The 20,086-nt window shown below is 49.3% G+C and overlaps 1 protein-coding gene across 1 annotated transcript in view; it reads right to left on the bottom strand.

Moving 5' to 3' along the window:
• Positions 1-20,086, bottom strand: part of ABTB2 (ankyrin repeat and BTB (POZ) domain containing 2) — a 154,034-nt gene that overhangs the window by 20,030 nt on the left and 113,918 nt on the right. The window contains exons 2-3 of the mRNA XM_004682934.2: positions 18,540-18,686; positions 11,223-11,436 (exon numbers count right to left, since the gene is read on the bottom strand). Coding sequence (XP_004682991.1) covers positions 11,223-11,436; positions 18,540-18,686 — 361 coding nt within the window. The remainder of the gene's footprint in view (positions 1-11,222; positions 11,437-18,539; positions 18,687-20,086) is intronic.

Raw genomic sequence — 20,086 nt, 5'->3', positions numbered from 1 at the left:
CCAGGAAAGGAATCTCAAAGAAGCAGCCAGAGAATGAAAGACGATAACCAAGGGAAGCAGATGTCCCCACTCTCAGCCCTTTATCCTTCCCCTGACTCTGCCCACCTTCGGGGGAGCTGCTGCCAAGTCCTGGGGTTGAATGCGTGACTTCCCCTTACTTCCCTGCTCGAGGCCCGACCGTCTAGATTGGGGCTGGCGAGTGGCAGTGTCAGGAACCTGAGAAGATGCCATGCTTTCCCAGCTCTGCAGGCAGACGATTCTCTGGGAGGGTCAAGGTTGGCTCTGCCGTGCCAGCTCTGAGGCCCTCCACAGGTTCTCCAAGCTTTCTGGAGCACCTTGGGGGCCTAGCACCCCGCCAACATCCCAGTAGAATAAAACCAACATTGTCCCACCAAAGTCAGACTCTACTCCCAGCACAAAGGAAGCAATTCTAGTTGGATTCACATCTTGGACTAATTATATTTCTAGAATTGCTTGGTAAACCAGAATGGTTTGGCTCAGCTTGGAGGCTGAGTGGGGCCGGCACCTCTCTTTTTTTTTTTTTTGAGTCCCAGATTCTGCCATGGGTCCTTTCCAGCTGTCCCAGACCCTGCACTGACCCATGGCAGAATCTCCACATGGGGTCAGGTGATTTGTTAGAGGCAGGACTTAGCGCTTTCTGTGGGAGAAATACATTTTTTGTATTAAAACTCATCTGGTACAAATTAGAGGCATTTGCCCAGATATGCATATGGATATAAATTTAGAATCTAAGTTGTGATTAGCTATGGATGGTGTCCCTGCCTCTTCCCAGGGATTGAAGTTAGCAGAGGGATGGAAGTACAACTGGACACGCAGGAGTAATACAGAAGCACTAAAGCACACCTGGCACTAAGAAAGCCCTGACATCTATGGACACATTCAAACTTCTGCAGGCAACAGGTGCTACTTCTATTCCTGATTGCAGAGACGAGGCGACTTGCTCCAGGATGCACGCTCTGCACGTGCCTGAGCTGGGATGCAGTTCCAGGCGCAAGCCCAAGGTGCAGGCTTCTGAGCAGTACACTCCCCTGACACTCAGCCCAGTGGATCCCGCTTTCCGCCTCTGGGGTACTCTGCCCCAACTCCTTCATCTTAGACGTTATGAGCATTAAGCAGAGTAACCGCAAAACTTGTCACCCAAACTGGACCACTTTTGTGAGGGAAAAGAAAGGAGTGCTATTTCCAACAGCACTGGCCACCAGGCACAAGCTAGAAAGGCGGCAGGCAGACCAGGACACGCGGCCACCCTCGTGTGAGGGTCCCTGAGTGAAGAGCCTCCACCTGCTGTGCTGGCCCTCCTGGCTGGGGGCTCTTGCCTGCCTGCCTCCAGGAAGTGGGTCTCCCTTCTCTCCCCATCCCCCCTGGCAGCACTTGCCCTAATGTAATTATGTTATTCATCTGTATACTTTTTGTTCCCTCCTCTGGATTTATTTAATACTCTGAAGGCTGCTTTGCTCACTGACCGGTCTCTTGGCACAGGATCCCAGGTTAGAGACTCAACTTTTGAATTTATAAATACAAGGCCAGTTTCTCACTTCTAAAGGCAAAGCACTCTGGCTGCAAATGTGTTTTCAGGGGGCTGGCTTTGACTCTGGAACTTTCTGCAGGGCTCTCGAGTCCTAAATCAGGCCTATGAGCTGGTGAAATGGGGAAGTGGCTTTGCCTTCCATTCTTGGAGGCTTTGGTTGGCTTGAGTATTCGCAAATGACTCTCTTAGGAAAAAAGAAAATATCTCCCAGATAAAAAGATAGGCACCTCACAGGGGAATTTTCCAGCTAGGAAGTTTCCTGTACAGAGCGCGGCTGACTGGGGCGTAAGGCAGTTTCTGGAAGGGCAGCTAGGATATGGTGATGGGCTCTTCTCAGGGGGGAAATGCACACGTGGTTTTGCAGACATCAGTGGCCTGCCTCGGAGCAGAGGACACAGCCATCTACGGCTCTGGTGAGTGGGCCTGGCTCCAGGGTGCCATCTATGCGGGTACCATGGTATAGATTCTAGTGACTTTCGCATGCTGCTACCACCCTGTCTTTTCCCAGAGGACTCTGGGTATTGGAAGTCCAGGGCACCTGGCCCATTTCTCAGGCCAAAGCTCCCAACACAACAACCTAGCAGGTGGGAGGCTGGTCCAGCAAGGCAGAGCATCACTGCTTCCCACACGCCTGGAATGGGGTGGTGTGAAAGCATTTCTCTTCTCCACTGGGGTGTGGCTCCTTGTCTAGCTGCACCTCTCCCTGTGGGGCTTGCTGTCCCACATGCAAAAGACCTTCTTTCTCTTCCGGGCTGTGTCTGGAGGCTGACAAGACACAGCTCTTTCACCATGGGAAAGCCAGAGGGTGAGAGCTTCCAACCTACTCAAATACACGCCCTCCTGAGGACACTGGCCACTATCCTGAGGCCTCCCATCAAGGTGGGTTTGGAAAGCCCCTACGCTTAACTGTGCTGCTTCATTTATCACAGAGACACCTGCTGGGTGGGGGTCACAGGGTAGGTGTTCTTGTTTGGATTCAGCTGAGTCTAATCAGCAGCACCTGGTTTCTCCACCTCCGAGGTAAAACAGGAAGAAGACCCATTCAGGTTCACAGGTAAAATGTTTCCAGAAACAGGTAAAATGTTTCCAGAAACGTAGGGTTATGGGGCTTTTGAGGTCAGGCAGAGACACACATGAACAAGAGGAAACTCCTGACTCACAAGTAGTAGCTTTGACCTGCACTGTAGATGGGTCACTTCAATCCAGCTAAAGAGTCAGGAGAAGACAGTACAGGCTCCAGAGCCTGACCCTGCTTTCTGCATCCACATCCCAACTACAGCCTCGGGAAGACTCTGCATGGGCTTTTGAATTGCCAGGACTTGCTGCAAGTCTGCTATGTGTCGGGTAAGCATGAGGTCATTTTATTTACTGACACATCACCCTCTGGTACAGCTGCCCTTCAAGGGAGGTACAGTTAACAGTCTGTACTGCACAAAAGTGGAAACCAAGGCTTGGGGAGGTTTAGACACATGTGCACAGTCTCAAAGGCAATTTATCTAGCTATCAACATGACTGAGTAGCCACACATAAAATTCCCTGAGCCTGCTGGCTGGTAGAAAATGGAAGGTGGTCTTGCTGGAAAAAGGTGTGGACCCTAGCTCCTATATGCATGGTCTCTTCGGACCGAGGGCCTGCAGGAAGGCAAAGCCTCAGAGGGTGTACTCCAGACCCCTGTATGCCTTCTTTCCCCAAATCTGCAAACATTAAATAGAGTAGCAAAGGGGTGGCAAGTCATGGATAGGGTCAGAAGCAGCTGGTCTTGTGGGAGGAGGAGGTGTGAAGGGTTGCCCAGAAGGCAAGTAGCAGCAGGCCAGAATCCAGCCTGGCTCTCATCCTGCTCCGTTCCCAGTGTCGGAAAGTCAGCAGCCCGGCCTTGGAAGCCACATAGTGCTCTCTTTAAGAAAGCACACTCAATTCCTTTTAGAGGTGGGATTTCCCAGCACTAGGCACTCTCTGGGATCCTGGCAGTGCTGTAGACAAAGGACATTGTTGCTGCCCTGTTACAAAAACATCACAAAGGTGTTAGGCCCCAGGCCTGGCAATTCCATTTTCCCCTTTTCTGTGAGGACCCTGGGGGCACCTGTCTAGCCTGGGCCAGGATCCGGCTCTGCTTCCATCCCCTGTTACCTGGCACTGCCTCTTCCTTTGAATGCCCTAATCCTGGCTTAGCCCTCTGGGATGTGGACAGATGCCCACCCTGAGCTGGCTGCCCAGAGCCTGAGAACTCGTCTTTGGAGAGGAAACTCTGAGGAGTTGAGAGAAGCTGGGTCAGAGGTTGTGACCCTGAGACCCACTCCTTAGGCCATGTCCTCTTTCTCCTGGGAGATGGGTGGGACCTCCCAACCTGAGCTCACATCTTGCTCTGCTTAGCTGTGATCAGAGGTGCCCTTCTTACCCTCTCAAGGCCTCAGTCTGCTCTTCTGTAACCGGATGTGGTAAGGGCTTCCCCAAGAGCTGTGGTACAGATCTTTGGAGAACTGTCTGCTTAATATGCTTTATGAGCTGTGAACTTGTATAGATGCTTCTTACCCATGTAAAACTAAATCAGATAACAACACTCCCACCCTCACACTTGCCAGCAGCAGCCCGCTGTGTGTGGCGAGGAGGGGAGCACACCATTAACTCCGGCGTGTCTGACAGTCAGCTGGGTCTTTGAATCAATGGGTGGGTGAAACCTAATTTTTAGAGCTCTTCGAAATCCTTGGATGGAGGTCGTGATAAATCTAAAATTTATACATGTCTCTGTCTGAAAGGGTCCTCACTCAGGGCTGTGATAAGTCTTTCATGACATCTGGTCTACCTCTCCCTCTCTCTCTCTCTCTCTCTCTCTCTGCCTCTCTCTCTCTCTCTCTCTCACTGCCTGGCTCCCTGGCTACTGTCAGGGTTGGAATAAGAGAGAAATTAGGGCAGGGCTGGAGAAAACATGCATTGGAGTAAATAAGATTTTTAGATTCACCACTGCCTTTGATTAATTATGCATTAAATTCAATTTCTTCATTTTAGTTCTCCCACAAATGTATCATAATGGCAATTATACTAATAAAAGTCACCATATAATAAGAGCTTATTCTGTGCTAAGTCCTTTAAATGTGTAATCTCATTTGAGCCCTAAAAAAGCCTTTGGAAGTAAATCAAGTCATTTTCCATTTAAAGCTGGGGAAATTGAGGCCTAAGAAAGTTAACAGCTTACCCAAAGTCACACTAGTAAATTGCAGAATGTGGAGACCCTATACAAGGGGGTTTCTGACAGCCCAAGCTGTAGGCTCTACAGTCTTTGTATTAACTGAACCAAATATGTAGCTGCCTGCTATGTGCCAGGGTCTATTGTATGTGCTGAAGACACAGTGGGAGCAAGGACAAGTCATGGGGTTACATTCTAGAAGGGTGAGGAGGTGGGTGGGCAAGCCAGTTACAGACATAAGCAAGGTAGCTTCTAATGGAGTAAGGGGCTCTGAAGAAAACACAAAGAGGGGAAGGGGAAGGAGAATGGGGGTAGGGGCAGCTCCCACATGCACCACACACCTCAGACAATCCTTGCACAGGTCACTGCACCAGGCGGGGAATACGTGGAAGAAGTACTTAGATCACCCAGTAGCTATTCTTACTGCTTTTACTCCCATTTCGGGTAAACAGATGGAAATTTAATGCACAAAAAAGGGGAGGAGAAAAGAGAGAAAAGAGCTTAACATTGCAAATCTTCTTGAAATGGTATTTAAGGGAACCACAAGTCAGTAGCATAAAGCCACCACAGCCATCATCTCTATTATTTGATAAGAAAACACTTTCGCAAGCTGAGCAAAAGATTAACGAGCCTGTTTCTTTAGACTGAGCACACAGCCTATGGGGGCTCTTTTTATTTATGTAAAATGCTCATCTGAGGGGAAACATTTCCCCTTCTGCATCTGGAATGGAACAAAGAGGAGCCTCTCCTTGTGTGGTGCCTCATTCTTATAGGAGGCATTTCCCCATAACTTGGGGAGCCCCCCTGGAAAGCAGGCATGGCTTAATCTTCCCTTTAAACAGAGGAAACTGAGGCTCAGAAAGGTATGAGACTTGCATGGATGACAGAGTCCTGGAGGCAGATGAGGTCTTCACTGCAAAACCACTGGAGCCCCACCCGGAGCACTTGACCTGGTAAACAACAGTCAGAGAAGATGTAAACGCCACCTAATTCTTGTGTTTTCAAATGTAGATCCATTTCTGTCATGAAACATGCAGACTGAAACAATGCATGTCCTCCTGTGACTTCTGCTGCCTGTGCTGCTCCTCCCCCCGGGGTCTTCTAGGGCCATCTTTTCATGCCCTGTTGAAGTCCCAGATTGTACCAATGCTTCCCGGGCATCGCCCCTCCTCCCCCAGTAACCCCCCTCCCCCACAGCTCTCAAGATCCTCCTGAATATAATGAGGGTGGCTTATACTACTGTGTGCCACCACTATCCTAAGTGCTTTGTATTTAACTCAATCAACCAATTTTAATCTACCAGTTTCTACACTACGAAGTGACCAAGGCCAGAGGCACTGAGCTTGTAAATGGCTGGGGCTGCACCCGGGCTGCAGGGTCCGAAGGCTCACTCAGGGTGTTTCATGCCATGCAGCTTCCTCGTAAACTGCCTGGTGGTTTGTGCTCATGTTTTCCTCTGCCTTGTTTTGCCTCCCATATAAGACTGGAGACTCAACAAGCCATTCACATAAGGCATTCTTTATAAAATCCTTACTCTTCCTTCCCTGCTGGTCAACACAAGTCGAGGGAGGAATATGAGTTAATAAATAAAGCACTGAAGGTGGTTCTGCCTCATCTTTGTGCTCTGCCGCACCAGCTGTCATCACGAGTCTGTTTGTAAGTAGTGGTAACATTAGCAGTTGCATGAATTAGTGGTAGTTGTGGTAGTGCTTGTATTAGTAGTATCAGTAGTAATATCAGAGACTCTATTAATAGCAGCAGTATTATGAACCCAGATGCTACTTGTAAGCCACATTTTAAGAAACATCGTCCGAAGGAAGCCTTTTCTAGATGTCAAGCATGTGATCTACACACGAGGGGCCCAACCGATGAGAGGGGACAGGTGAGACAAGGGCAAATAAGAAGCAGGCAGGTTGCCAAAACTGGATACACAGACCAACAGGACAGATTCAAAAGTCTAAAAAAAAATTCATTATCACTAGCATCTAACCTATGATAAAATACCCATGGCCATAAATGGTCATGATAGTTGGTGGTGGGAAAGCTGGAAAGGCATACATGAAAGAATGAAGTCGAATTATCTGCTAACATCATACGCACAAATAAATAACAAATGGAGTAAAGATTTACATATAAAAACTGCAACCAAAAAAATACATAAAAGGGAACCTTGATGATACACTCCACAATATCAATGAGAAAACATTTTTGGTGACTCACCCCTATGGCAAGGGAGTTAAAAACAAAAACGAATCCTTGGGATTATCTTGTTAAAAAGCTTCTATACAGCAAAAGAAGATACAAGATGATTAAACAGATACCCCTTTGAATAAGAAGAATAAGTACACAATGATAAGGGACTAATAGCCAAAATATATAAAAAAAATTGTAACAATTCAACAATAAAAAAACAAAATAACCCAACTAAGAAATGGGCAACAGATGTGAAGACACTCACTAAAGGATATCCAGAGGCTAAAAGAAATATGAAAAAAATCAGCCCTCACCACTTCTAACAAGAGAGATGCAAATTAAAACTACAATGAGCTACCACCTCACGCTTGTGGGAACGGCACATATCAAAATGCCCCCAACAGCAAGTATTGGAGAGGATGAGGAGGAAAGGAACCCTGTCACACTGTGTGGGTGGGAGTGAGAATCAGTAAATCCACTATGGAAAGCAATCTGAATTTACCTTAAAAATTTTAAAAATGGGGGTCTTCCCTGATGGCGCAATGAATTAAAGCACATCACTATGAGGCTGTCTGCAGCCACTGTAGCGTGAGTTCAATCCCCCCCCAGGGGGCTGACCCACATGGCACAGCAGACCTCTCACTGCTTCCCTCAGGAGTGTATTTCAGTCAATCTGTCTTTTCTGCTCCCAACTCTGTCTCTGGTAAATCCTCTCACCCACCACATTTCTGGCTTGTACCCTGGTTCTTATATGCATAAATTAATAAATCTTTAAGATGTACTGCATACCTTCCATAGAATATTATAGTCACAAGAAAGGATGAGATACAGCTATTTCAACAGAATGGAGGGACTTGGGAAAAAAATTATATGCAGCAAAAACAAGCTGGAATGATACAAACACACTGACTGTTTGGACATCCAAATACTGGATATTCAAATATTGACAATTCAACAATGTGAAGTGCTTCAAAATACTATTGAACATCAAACATCCGGAGGGATCTGAGGTTAAAGAGAGAAGGAAGGGGGAAGGGACATGGGTACATAAGGGGTTGTTGTGTGTCTGGGGGAAAGTGAAAATATCCAACCTGTTTCATGCCCTCTGTTAATTTTTTTTAAATGTAGCTAATTACAGAGGGCCCTCTCTGGTGGCGCAGCGGGTTAGGATGCAGCACTGCAAGCTGGCTGCAGCTGCTTCATTGCAAAGTTCGATCCCCAGGCCCGGAGGTGACCTACATGGCGTGGCAGACCTCTCCTGACCCGCCCGCTGCCCCCCTCAGCAGTGTACTTCGTCGATCTGGCTGCTCTGCTCCCCGCTCTGTCTCTGGTGAAGCCTCTCACCATCCCTGCACCTCTGGCCTGTACCCCAGTTCTGTATGCACAAATAAATCAATCTTTTATAAAATGTACTTAATCACAGAACCCTGGGCAGACTTCTGGAACAGCTCTTCTGGCCACAAGTTCAGGCCTCATCTGCACGTGAGGGTCCCTGATACCTCGGCATCACTCTGCCCCTGCGTCCCTATGCTTTCCTCTGCCACGCTGCTCCTTTTGTTCCTTCCCTGGAACCTGGTCCCCCAGGCCCCGTGGTCTCTGCACATGCCTAACACCGACAACGCTGCTAAACATTGCCACAGCTAAGACATCGCCTTTACTGTGTCCCACAGACAGCGTTAGAAACGCCACCTCTGTTATTCATTTAGCCCTGTACCTCACAGGTGATTGCAAGGACTGAGTGTTACCTGTCTAAAGAGCCCTGATTGACGCCAGTGATACCATTAAGGGTGCCATGCAGCCAAATCCATGCCCCCAGACTGAGCTTAAGTCTCTAGCTCCCAAACAGACTAAAATCCTTTTGGGCCACAAACTCTTGCTCACACCTCATGCTAGAGGCTCTGTCCAATTCTGTCTGGGTGACTCACCTCCCCTGCACCTTCCATGGGGCAGAGAGGTGCTTCAAGGGTGTGAAAGGGGTGGAGTGGGGTGAGCAGAGAGACAGACAGACATCTCCACACTCAGAAAAGTCACTCCTCAGGCCCAGCAAATCCTGGCTGCTTTGTGCACAGGGAGGGAAGGTGCCCCTGAAGCCCCCATCAGGCTAGGACATGTGGCCCTGTCTGAGTGGCCTGTCCTTGTGTGCAGCGCCCCGCGGAGGGGCCAGCCAAGCCGGCCAAACTGCCCCGTCAGAGTGAGTGTCCAGGCACAGCAGGGGCTGTGCCAGCAGCCAGGCACCAGGCCACCACAGAGCTGTCTGCCAGCCTGGCTGTTTCTGGCTGTTGTGCTTTCAGCGTCCAAGTCTGAAATTCTGGAGTCAGGCATGCTAACGTTGTACCAAGAGATCTGAACTTTTCAGCTTCTTTTTCATCAACAGTCTATGAAATGATCCATAGAAAAGAGCCTTTGCTACCAATAGTGCAGAGAGTGTGGTTTTTAAATAAGGAAATAGGGAGGCACAGGCAGCGCGTATACTACTGTCTGCACGCAGCTGCAGCAGCTGCATGCAGACAAGCAGCCTGGTGCTGGGCCTTGGAGTAGCCAGGCTGGGAATCCTCGCAGGAGCGAAGGCATAAAAGCATCCTGGGGTTCTGGTCACAGCACCCACAAAGAAGCATCTCTCTGGTCTGCAGCTGTGGTCAAGGGCAAAGGGCCAAGCAGCGGGCCCCAGGAAGGCCCTCCCCTCCTCCCCCGCCACGTGGCTCAGATGGCCAGCCTCCTTGAGGGACTTTCCAAACAGCAGGCAAACCCTGTCCCTCGATACTTTCCTCTCCCCTTTCTTTCCCAGCTAGTTCCAGCCACCACAACAATTTCTCCACAAAGCAGAGACCCGGAGGCTTAGGATTTGTGCTTTGGCTCCACCTCCCGTGAGATGTTCCTTCTGCCTCAGCGCGTAGTGTTTGTAAGTGTTTACTGTCTGTTTCCCAGAAAAATAAGACAATGATGACCTAGTGGTGACCCCATAGGAACAGCGGGGTGGCACTTACTGGGAACTATGTGTGCACCGGCTCACTGTGGCTTCGTGCCTCTTGTAATAGCAGACAGCCAGAGGGTCAGACAGCGTGGGACTTCTGTGGCCTCCACTTTCTGTGCAGTGGGGATGGGTGGGATGGGCGTCGCACCTGTTTTCCAGGAGTGCTGGCATCGATGAGTATGCGTGTGCAAGGCTCAGGCAGTGCCCTGCACAGCAGAGGCTCAGGTAATGTGGCTACTGCTACAGAACCCTGACAACACTTCATCACGGCCCCCACGTTTATAGCCCAGGAGGATGAGGCTGGGAGGTATGGAACCTGCCCGAAGAAGTTAAGGTTGGTGATGCCAGAGGCCCACTTGTGACCCGCCAGCTGGGCCCTGCATTCCCAGCTCTCAATGTCTGCAAGGCTCCCAATATTTTTACATGGCTGGTTTGAATAAGTTAGGAGGTCCCTTTGTGCAGTGTCTACTATACATCTGTCCTTCGCAGCCCTGTTCCAGGCTGAGTGTCTCCAGAGAAAGCACTGGACTGGAAGTCAGGAAGCCTGGGGTCATTCAACCACTAACCTTCTGGAGATCAAATAATCTACCAGAGTCATGATGTTCTCACCTGTAAAAGGAGTGGACGGGATAAGACATGCCTAAGATCCCCCACAAGAATGATAACTGACATCGCTGTCATCAAAGGAGGTGTCAGCTTCCACAGACGGAGGGCCAGTGACCACCCAGATGTTCTAAGTGCTTTTTCTCAGAGTCTCACTATCTCACTCATTTTTTTTTAAAGATTTATTTATTTATCATACAGAACTGGGGTACAGGCCAGAGGCTCAGGGGCAGTGAGAGGACTCACCAGAGACAGAGGGGAGTAGAACAGGCAGATCGACAAAGTGCACTGCTGAGGGGAGCAGCAGGCAGGTCAGGAGAGGTCTGCCATGTGGGTCACCTCCGGGGAAAGGGATTGAACTTTGCACTGAAGCAGCTATGGCCAGTTTGTGGTGCTGTGTCCTAATCCATTGCGCCACCAGGGAGGCCCTCATTATCACCTCATTTTATGAAACAACTGAGTTTCAGAAAGTTCAGCTAGTAAGGGTCAGATCTAGCAAGACCAACACAGGGTCACATTCTGAACCTCAATGACTCCATGTTCTATCAGCAGGAGGTGGGGGGGAGTCTTTCATCTTCCTGAATGTCTACCTGGCCCACACCTATCCCCCAAGTCAGCTGCGTCCTCACAGGCAGGCTGGCTACTGGGGGTTCTTCTCTCACCTTGGCAATCATTCAGTCAGCACACATTTGGTGCCATGTGTACAACCCAAGAAAGACTCCTACCGTTCATTGTTCAAGGCCATTCTCGGGGGGTCCAAGTTGGGGTTCTCCATTGACTCCATCTGTGGACACCGCAGGAAATAGTAGAGCGTGTGGAGGGCGTCGGGGGACCAGGTGATGGGTTGTGGAGACTGACGGGGCTGGCGGGCAGGGCTGGAACCAGGACATAGAGGGTGACGCCCCTGCATGTGGTGCATGGCCCGGGAGACCAGGTCACCTGCAGTGGAGGGTGGGAGGAAAAAGAGAACGAAGTTGAGTTCATAGCCTGCATTCTTCCAAGGATACTCCTAGCAAAAGAAACAGCTCTTTGCCTGTGTGCACTTAATTACTGTTTACCCTGGAACCAACAGGCGGAGGTGGAAACTGTCACCTAGACACACAATAGCAATTTAGTTTCCCTTTCACTTCCAGTCTTGCCTTAACCACTGAATTAAGCACTTGGCGGGGCCCAACTCCTTCAGAACTTATGCTAATGTGGTTTCTTTTTCAACATCTTCATTCTCTCTGCCACCCGTGGGTCTTTCTCTGGCTCTTTTGGCCAAGGGAATCTCTCTGGGCCTCTTCTCCCAGCCTCGAAAAACCAGGCTGTGGTAACTCCTGCACTGTCTTGGGCAAAAGCCCCAGGTCCTGCATCGGAGAAGGCACCTCCATGACCTCCTTTTCCATGCACGGAGCGCCCTCTGTGTGCCTAGCCTTCCTTCTCTAGATATAGGGTTTAATGAATCCTTACAATGCTGGGGGCCAGTAAAAAAATGAGTGAGATAGTGAGACTCTGAGAAAAAGCACTGGCCACTTTACAATAATCCCCACTTTACAGGTGGAGAAATGAGGCTGATTTGGTAAACATTTACTGAACAGGTATCGTCCTGTCATGGGGTAGCTGTGTACTTCTGTGGAGCACAAATATTAACTAGCCACCGTCTGTGGCTGATAAATGCTACAATCTAGATTTGGTAGTCAAATGACAGTCAAATCTGCCCCCCTCTCCCCGAACTTGAACCAGTCCTATATGACTCCAGAGTTTATGACCTGACCTAAGACCCGGCTGCAGCCTGCCCTTCTGAAGCCTGTGGGGTCCCCCATATCCTGTGCTGTGTTTCTGTCATTTTTTCAACATCCCACCCGCCCGGACAGGAAACAGCCCATCATTGTATACGGCCACAATGCTGAGAAAGGATGAGTGAACGGGCGGTGGACACCTGCAAGCCCCTTGTTCTGGGCAAAGTGGCGCCTTCCATCCTCCTCAGGCCTGAGAACTCAGGGGCCACCCCCATGGGGCTGTTTCCTCACAGATGGCCTCTTTCAGAGAAAGCCTCTGGGCATAGTGGAGCACGGGAAATGAGGTGGGAGAACGAGCAGTTTGATTTGGCCAGTGACGCAGTGCTCCCTGAATGAATGCAGTTATTCACTTATGCAATTTACTCTGCCCTAGATGCAGCTTCTGTGAGTCTGGCCCTCCATTCCATGGGCCCAGCCCCACCAGGGTCTACTGCACAACAGGTACTCAGCAAACATTTGGAGAGGGAAGAATTGGTGTTCTGCCTTCTTTACATTTTAAGATACAGCCTGACTAGAGCTCACTGGCTGCCAGGGTCTTCTTTGCTGGCCACAGGGATGGCATCTGGCTTTCGAGCAGTCGGGAAAAGCCTTGGAGCTAGATATGGCTGAGAGAGCCCCTCCTCACTGCCAGACCTTCCTCCTCTCTGATGCCCAGCTCTGCTCCATCTGCATCCCAAGGGCCCTGGGCCTGGAGGGCGGAGAGCAGTGGCCACTGATACCTGGCTCCCACCCCCTGACTGATTTCATTGTTCTGGGGTAGAACACCTGGCCATCTGTATTTTGTAAAAGTTGCCTTGGTGAATGTGATGTCATCTCAGGTTTGAGAATCACCAGGGAATCAGAAAACAGTGTGGACTCCAGAGCCAGATCAGGCTGACCAGAAACCGGGATTCTGCTACCAACAACCTGTGCCTCAAGTGAGTTACCTGTCAGAGCCCTGGTTACCTCATCTGTAAAAAGGAAATAATAGTGTCTAATCTAAAGTTGTTGCGGGTTCACAGTAATGCACATGGAAAGCACTTAAGTGGTTGGTGCAGCATAGGCACGTGGCAAAGGGTGGCTATAATGCTACTGTGACTACCATCCTATTGAGGATAGTCCTCAAGCCTACTGGCCACCTTCTGTGCTGCTCTTCCTTCCAGGGCCTCTGCTACAGTCAGGTGCCACCTCCCATATGCAGGATGGGAGCAGTCTGAGCCTTGAAACACCAGATCCCAGCCCTGCCCTTGGGCTCCTGGGTGGTAGAAACTGGAAGGAACAACCCCCAGGTCGACCTGCCTAGCAGCAGCTAGTTACACAGCCAAGTTGGCTGCAGTGAGCTGAAACCTGGTTCCTGTTTCTTCAAGTGTAAAGGTCCTGATATTTGGCAGGACCGCAGGAGAAGTTAGAGCCTGAGAGAGCATCCAGAGAGATCTTGTTGAAATATCATTTCAAAGGCCTGACAAGGCAGAAGTCATTGTCACCAATTACGCATGACTGTTGTCCTGCAGAACCCTTGGCAGCACATTTCCCTGCCAGAACGCAGGCAGGACAATCAAGAAAGAAATGGAAGCACCTACTCAAAGCTCTCTAAAGGGAGATGAGGAACTGAGGAAAGCCTCCCGGAAGGCCCGCGCAGCAGGAAGGCAGAAATGCAGCTGGAGGCAGAGGCCACGGGCATTGCACCACACCCACCCAGTCTCTGACCAGCCCCGACAGCCTCACAGGCTCTGCAAGCTCCTTCATGGCCAAAGAAAGCTGCTCTTCAGATACCCAAACAGGTCATTTTCCCTCCCTGCCACCGATGTTGTCCAGGCTTTGTGAGAGATGTGAAAAGATAGAAAAAAAATCTCATTTAATCTTTTCAGTCACATGGAAGGGAGGTTTCTCACTTTGCAGATGCGAAAACAGGTTCATGGAAATTAAGTGATTTATCCCAGTTGCTTAACAAATACAGTAAGTGAGCCAGACAAAACTTGAAGTGGGGGTCCCTGTGTCCCAAATGCCTGCTACTGCTCCACTGGGGGTCTGTGAGGTGGGGACAAATCTGTGAACAATCAGTCAGCTTTACAACAAGGTAACTTCAGAAATTAAGAGTCAGTTCTAAAATTTGACAGAGAATCTGACAGTGATTTTATATCTAATTAAAAAAAATAGTTTGCACCTTTCATGTCTGTTACTCTATTTTTCTAGATCTCCATATTTTCTTTGTATTTTATAACAGTTTCAGTGTGTAATGAGAGACAGAGTGGGTAATCCCTGGCCAGCCACCACAATTAGTTTTTAAGAAACCATGGCTCAGACTGGGCTGTGCACTTGGTTTAACACAGGTGAGCCCTCAGAGCTGCTTCTGGAATATTCTCATGATTGAGAATCAGTTGATTCTAAGCTCAATGAAAGCTCAGTTTGAAGCCCAGAAACACCCACAAGGCATGGAAAAACAGGCCCTCTCTGCTTGTTAATCCTGAGAGCCTTGGTTAGAGAGGTACTACAGGTTTCACTCTGGTCTGGCCTACCCTCATTATGAGCCATCAAATAAAAACAGCAGGCGAGAGTCTGGAATTTAGCACTCTCTTCACAATGAGGCCCATGCCATCTGGCTACCTTTAAAAGAAGTGTGTTGTTTATTTTTTACTCCCTCTTTTACATTTCCATGGGTAGAGAGGGACAGAGAAAAGGGCAAGGGCCCAAGCGTCCTGGGCAGCTGGACCTGATACAAGAATGAAACTTACTAACCAACCTGGCAGGCTGGTCTTGAAGAGGTACAGGGAGTGAATGCATGCAAAGCCTGGGGTAAACTCTTAGGTGCAGGGGGCTCAGTGCCAAGTATCACTAGCCTCATTAAGTTCTTTAGTCTCAGAGAGAAAACCTGCAATATCTGTCTCCACCTTTGTCTCCTCCCTTCTTCCCACTGGGCTAGCACAGCCCTGGTTTCAGAGTCAGGGCGCCGGGGCAGCGTGGCACCTGACACAGCTTGTTGGGTCATCTGTGGGAAGATGGATGAGATGCTTTCTCCCAGACAGGTGTTGGGTCAGAAGAGAGATGCAGCTTAGGTGGGCTTCAGGAACAAACACTGGATGACAAAGAACTTACATTCCTAAAACAGTTTCCAAAACCAAATATTTATAACATCAAGGTGACAAGTAGAAGCCCTAACATCTTATAAAACAATTAAAAAAATATCAGGAAGCTCTTTCCTCATGTTTGTCAAAAATTAGACAGAAAGCTGGGGCCTCCTGGTGGCATAAAAGGTTACATCTCAGCACTATGAGGCTATCTGCAGCCACTGCAGCACAGAATTCGATCCCAAGGAGGTGACCCACATGATGCGGCAGACCTCTCCTGTCTCGTCCACTGCTCCCTTCAGCAGTGTATTTCAGTAGATCTGCCTAGTCTGCTCCCCACCCTGTGTCTGGTAATCCTCTCACCCCCCTGCACCTCTGGCCTTGTATGCACAAATAATCTTTTAAAAAAGTTTGACAGGAAGCTCAATTTCGTGAGGCCAATATACAGAATAAGAATAGGTTATGGTAACTGGTATCTCTGTATTCTATCAATTCTATTTTATCCAAATAAAGATAGTTATAATTCTTGAAGGAGAAAACAAAGAACTTATTCCTTCTAATATATATACACACAGAATCAGTTTCTACTGTTCTGACTGTGGGGATACAACAGAGTAGGGGACAAGACAGAGAAAATCCAATCTCATGAAGTGGGCAATCCAGGTAGGAGAGAGGACAACTATTTGCAAGTAAATATATGATAAATGTTAAGTGGTGACTGAGGCTTTGAACAAGCCAAAGCTGTGGAAAGGGAGACAGAGGATAAGAAGGGATTCTCAGGGAAGGCTGAAGAAGGTGCCACTGGACCAGAGACTTGAATAAAGTGAAGACCAATGTATTGAGGAGGAAAGGTCACAGGGAGAGGCATGGCCAGTGCAAAGGCCCTGGGGTAGGAGGCACTAAGTCAGAAAGTTGGGCTGTCTGTAGTACAGAGAAGAGCACAAGGGGATAAAGCCAGATTATATGTTGGATCATGGGTTATGATGAGGAGCCTGGGTTTCACTGAGTGAGTAAATGAGCTGACAAAACACAATGTATACTTCAAATGGCCCCAGTTTGTGCTGAGTTGGTATCAGAGTTGGTGTTGAAAGGAGGAAATTAAAACTTGGAATGGCTTTAGTTCAGCAGGTAGACTTAGTAGAATTTGGTCCCAGGGCTAAATGGTAAGAACAGAATGATGACAAGTTCTTTCTCTTAGGGGAGTTTTTAGCACTGCCCTGTGCCAGACTGGACTATACTGGGCAGGAGGCAGCCATGAGAGGGCAAAGACTCATATTCCAGGCTTACTCTCATCTGTCCTGACAGCTGGTGGCTGCACTGCTTCTGGTGTGGAGAGAGCCCCCTGGTCTTAAGCAATTAAGAGCGAAGCCTCTAGAGCCAGATAACTCCAGAGTTAAGACTTCATTCTGCTCTGAGGCAGAGGCCTGACTTAGGGAAAAATCAGTCTTCTTCTCTGAACTTTGGTTCCCTCCTCAGAACACACCGGGCCTGGTTGTTCTGAGGAGTAAATGAGATTGTGCAGAGAAGCCGCCGTGCATGGTGTCTGGCACACAGTAAGTGCTCAACATTCAGAGTGCAAAACGAAACCCAAATTGCTCTCCTGTGGACTGAGGGCTGAGCGCATCTCTCACTGTCCTCAGGGCGGAGAGTTCACAAAGACAGAAAGTGCACAGTGCTGAGACAGCCCTCTCAGGGCCCACCCATCGGGGTGGAGACCAAGTCACACAGCCACGCCTGCTCAGGCGCCAGGCACGGTCCTGACTGCTATAATATTCCCAGAAGTATCAAGCAGGAAGTCCCCTTTCTCTCCCTGTCCCATTCCAATATGTTCTGTGACCTTGAACCAGCACCTTCACTTCCTGTCCCGGGAAGGAGGAAGAATTCAGGGTGGAAAGGAGGAAGTTATGTTCTGAAGAAACACAAAGGTTTGTCAACCATAGTTCAGGGACCAGAAAACCCAAAGAAATCACAGATGGAAAAGACTGGCATGGAGGGGAGCTCCCACTGGTTCTGTATGGTTGCTGTGACCCTTGGGTTGTGTCTCCCCCTCCACTGGCAACCAGGACAGCTAAGGAGGGAGACTGTGGAGCTTGATTTCTCCATAACTGAAGTACGAGAGGGCAAGATCAGGAGATGCACGGAATTTGTTGCTTCCTAACACTCTGTTGTAACCACCGTCAAATGGTAATGACCTAGACCAAAAGGTCTCTAATAATGATCAGGGTCCTGAGGTCCCGGTCACTTCAGCCAGAGTGGCTGTTTCTCATTTTCCTTTTTCTATGGTGAGGTTTCAGGAGGGAGCTTTCTTTCCAGAAAGAAGACTGGTTATAGTCAGTCAATTCTGAGTCTGTGGTTAAGACAGGTGAAATGAAACAAGTATTAGAGACAGGCCAACTATAAGATAGCAAGGTATGCAATGACGCATGCCTGAGACTCATGTAATGTCACAGTGCCATGAAAGGCTCCTTCATCTAAAATAGGAGTTCTACCAAAGTAATTCATGAACACACAGAGATGTTTCTTGTTTCTAAAATAAAAGAGAAACGTGTATGTAGACTCAGTACACATTTCTAACTGGGCTTCTGTAAAGCCAGTCGTTTCACACTGGAAAGGTAGAAAACTAAACTGAATTCAGATTTTTTTTTTTAAAGATTTTATTTTTTTATTTGTGCATACAGAACTGGGATACAGGCCAGAGATGCGGAGGGTGAGAGAATTCACCAGAGACAGAATGGAGTGCAGAACAGGCAGATCAACGAAATACACTGCTGAGGGGAGCAGCGGGCGGGTCAGGAGAGGTCTGCCATACCATGTGGTCACCTCCGGGGCAGGCGGGAATCGAACTCATGAGGAAGCGGCTTTAGATTCTCAGTGCTGTGCTTTAACCCGCTGCGCCACCAGGGAGGGCCTAAATTCAGATTTTTAAAAAGTGACAAGGTGTGTGACAAAGTGGGGACATGTCTACTTAGCTCCCTCACCCCTGCCAGGCAAAGACAGGGTGCAGTGTCACCAGATGATCTGACTTTTCAAGAGAAACCAGAATGGTGTGATTAAGGCCACATGCAGCCAGACCATACAGGTTTGCAAACTCCAGACTAGTAAGGATCTGGCTTTCAGAGAAGGCAAGAAGCGTGAAGGAAAAGGAGGCCAAAATCCGGTGGGTGAGCTTGGGCCTGCTTCTCCCTTCCAATCAACCAGACTCAGGGGCCGCACTTACTCAGCTCTGAGATGCTCCCCACACAGGTGGCCAGGAGGGACTGCTCCAGGGTCCGGAGCTCCAGCTGAGCGTAGGCATCGGCTCGCTCGTCATGGCCCAGGGACCTGCCGTTGTAAGGACTGAAGTATGCAGGGAGGGACAGGACACCTGTGGAGACAAGGCAGACAGGTCACCTCAAGAAGGGAGCCAAGATCCTCAGGTATCAGTTCTGTCCCCCTCCTCCTGGGGGTCAAGGGCAGGCCTCAAGGTTCTGCTGTGAGTGGACTCTTCACTGTGGATGGTCCTATCAGGCAGAATGGCCCAGCTGAAGATGTCATTTTCAGCAAGTTTTCTTGGAACTGCAAGAGGAACTGGTTTACAGAGGCTCAGGGCCATACAGGAATTCCTTCCTTCCTCCAGCTCCTCATTCACTGGCTACAGGGTACCTGGCTGGCCAGGCATTCAGGACACAGGTGTGACACAAAGACTGGCTGTGTCATTGTGAACCGCAGGGCTGCAAAGGTCCACTCCATGCACTCAAAAGGCAGCATCACCTCTAAGTCCTCTCCCGTCCTCCACTGTCCCCTTTCCTTTTTCCAGCCAAGCGGGAGCTGAGAGAAACCACGGAGAGAGGGGTGCTGCCTTCTGTGCTCCAAGAAAGGGATGCGCCCCAGCCACTGGCCAAGTCCAATTAGTGCTTTTCATTAGCACGTCAACAACAGAGGAACAGAGCTGTCAGATGCAGTCCCAGAGGATGACAGCCTGCATGTGTCCCCAGCTCGTGCTGTGGCTTCTTAGAAAGCATCAGAAAGGCAAAATCAGGCTGACTTAAATTACATGTTGGTTCTTAAAAGCAAGTGCCCACAGAGATTCCCAACTTTTGTCACTGCTATTTCTTTGATTGCTATATCTCTGTCCAGTTCTCCATAAAGACTAACACCCACTGTAATTTCATCGGTCACTTTGAGGGAAATCTCTTGACTTCCCTGGAGAGCCCCTGGGGTGTGGCTGGGCTTGGGTCAGAAGCCCCACCCTGAATGCAGACATGCCACAGGGGACAGTGGCCACAGTGTATGCTGAGCAGTGCAGCCAGGGCCTTGAGGCCAGACATTTGGGCTCATAATTCTGGCTCTGTCACTTAGTCGGTGGGTGAGTTTGGGCAACTGCCTTGACAGGTCAGTGCCTCAGATTCCTGGTGTGTTGAGGATGGGTAATAAGAGCTGACTGAGCTGCTGGGTGACAGGTGGGTGGCTTAGATCAAGTGCTCTGGGGGTTGCTGTCACTCCTTTTCACTGTGTTGATGTTGGCTGTAGTGCACCATCTTGTGTCTTCTTCCAACAACGAGGGCACAGCTGGCTCCATTTTAGAGTGTGAGAGCTTGCTCAACTAAGTGGTAGAGCTAGGCTTCCAACTTGAGTCTGAGGGGTTCTAGAACATGCGCACTGGCCCCTCGGCCACTGGTCTCGGGAAGCCCAGACCCATGAGCACACACTGGGGCACCCCAGGGTTAGTCTGAGTCAGTGGCTTGTTCAGGTGGCACTACTATTCAGTTACCCCTGAACCCCTCT

The sequence above is a fragment of the Condylura cristata genome, unplaced genomic scaffold (genome assembly GCF_000260355.1).
Source record: "Condylura cristata isolate star-nosed mole 26May11 unplaced genomic scaffold, ConCri1.0 scaffold00015, whole genome shotgun sequence".
Taxonomy (NCBI): domain Eukaryota; kingdom Metazoa; phylum Chordata; class Mammalia; order Eulipotyphla; family Talpidae; genus Condylura; species Condylura cristata.
This window is presented reverse-complemented; position numbering and strand designations above follow the sequence as displayed.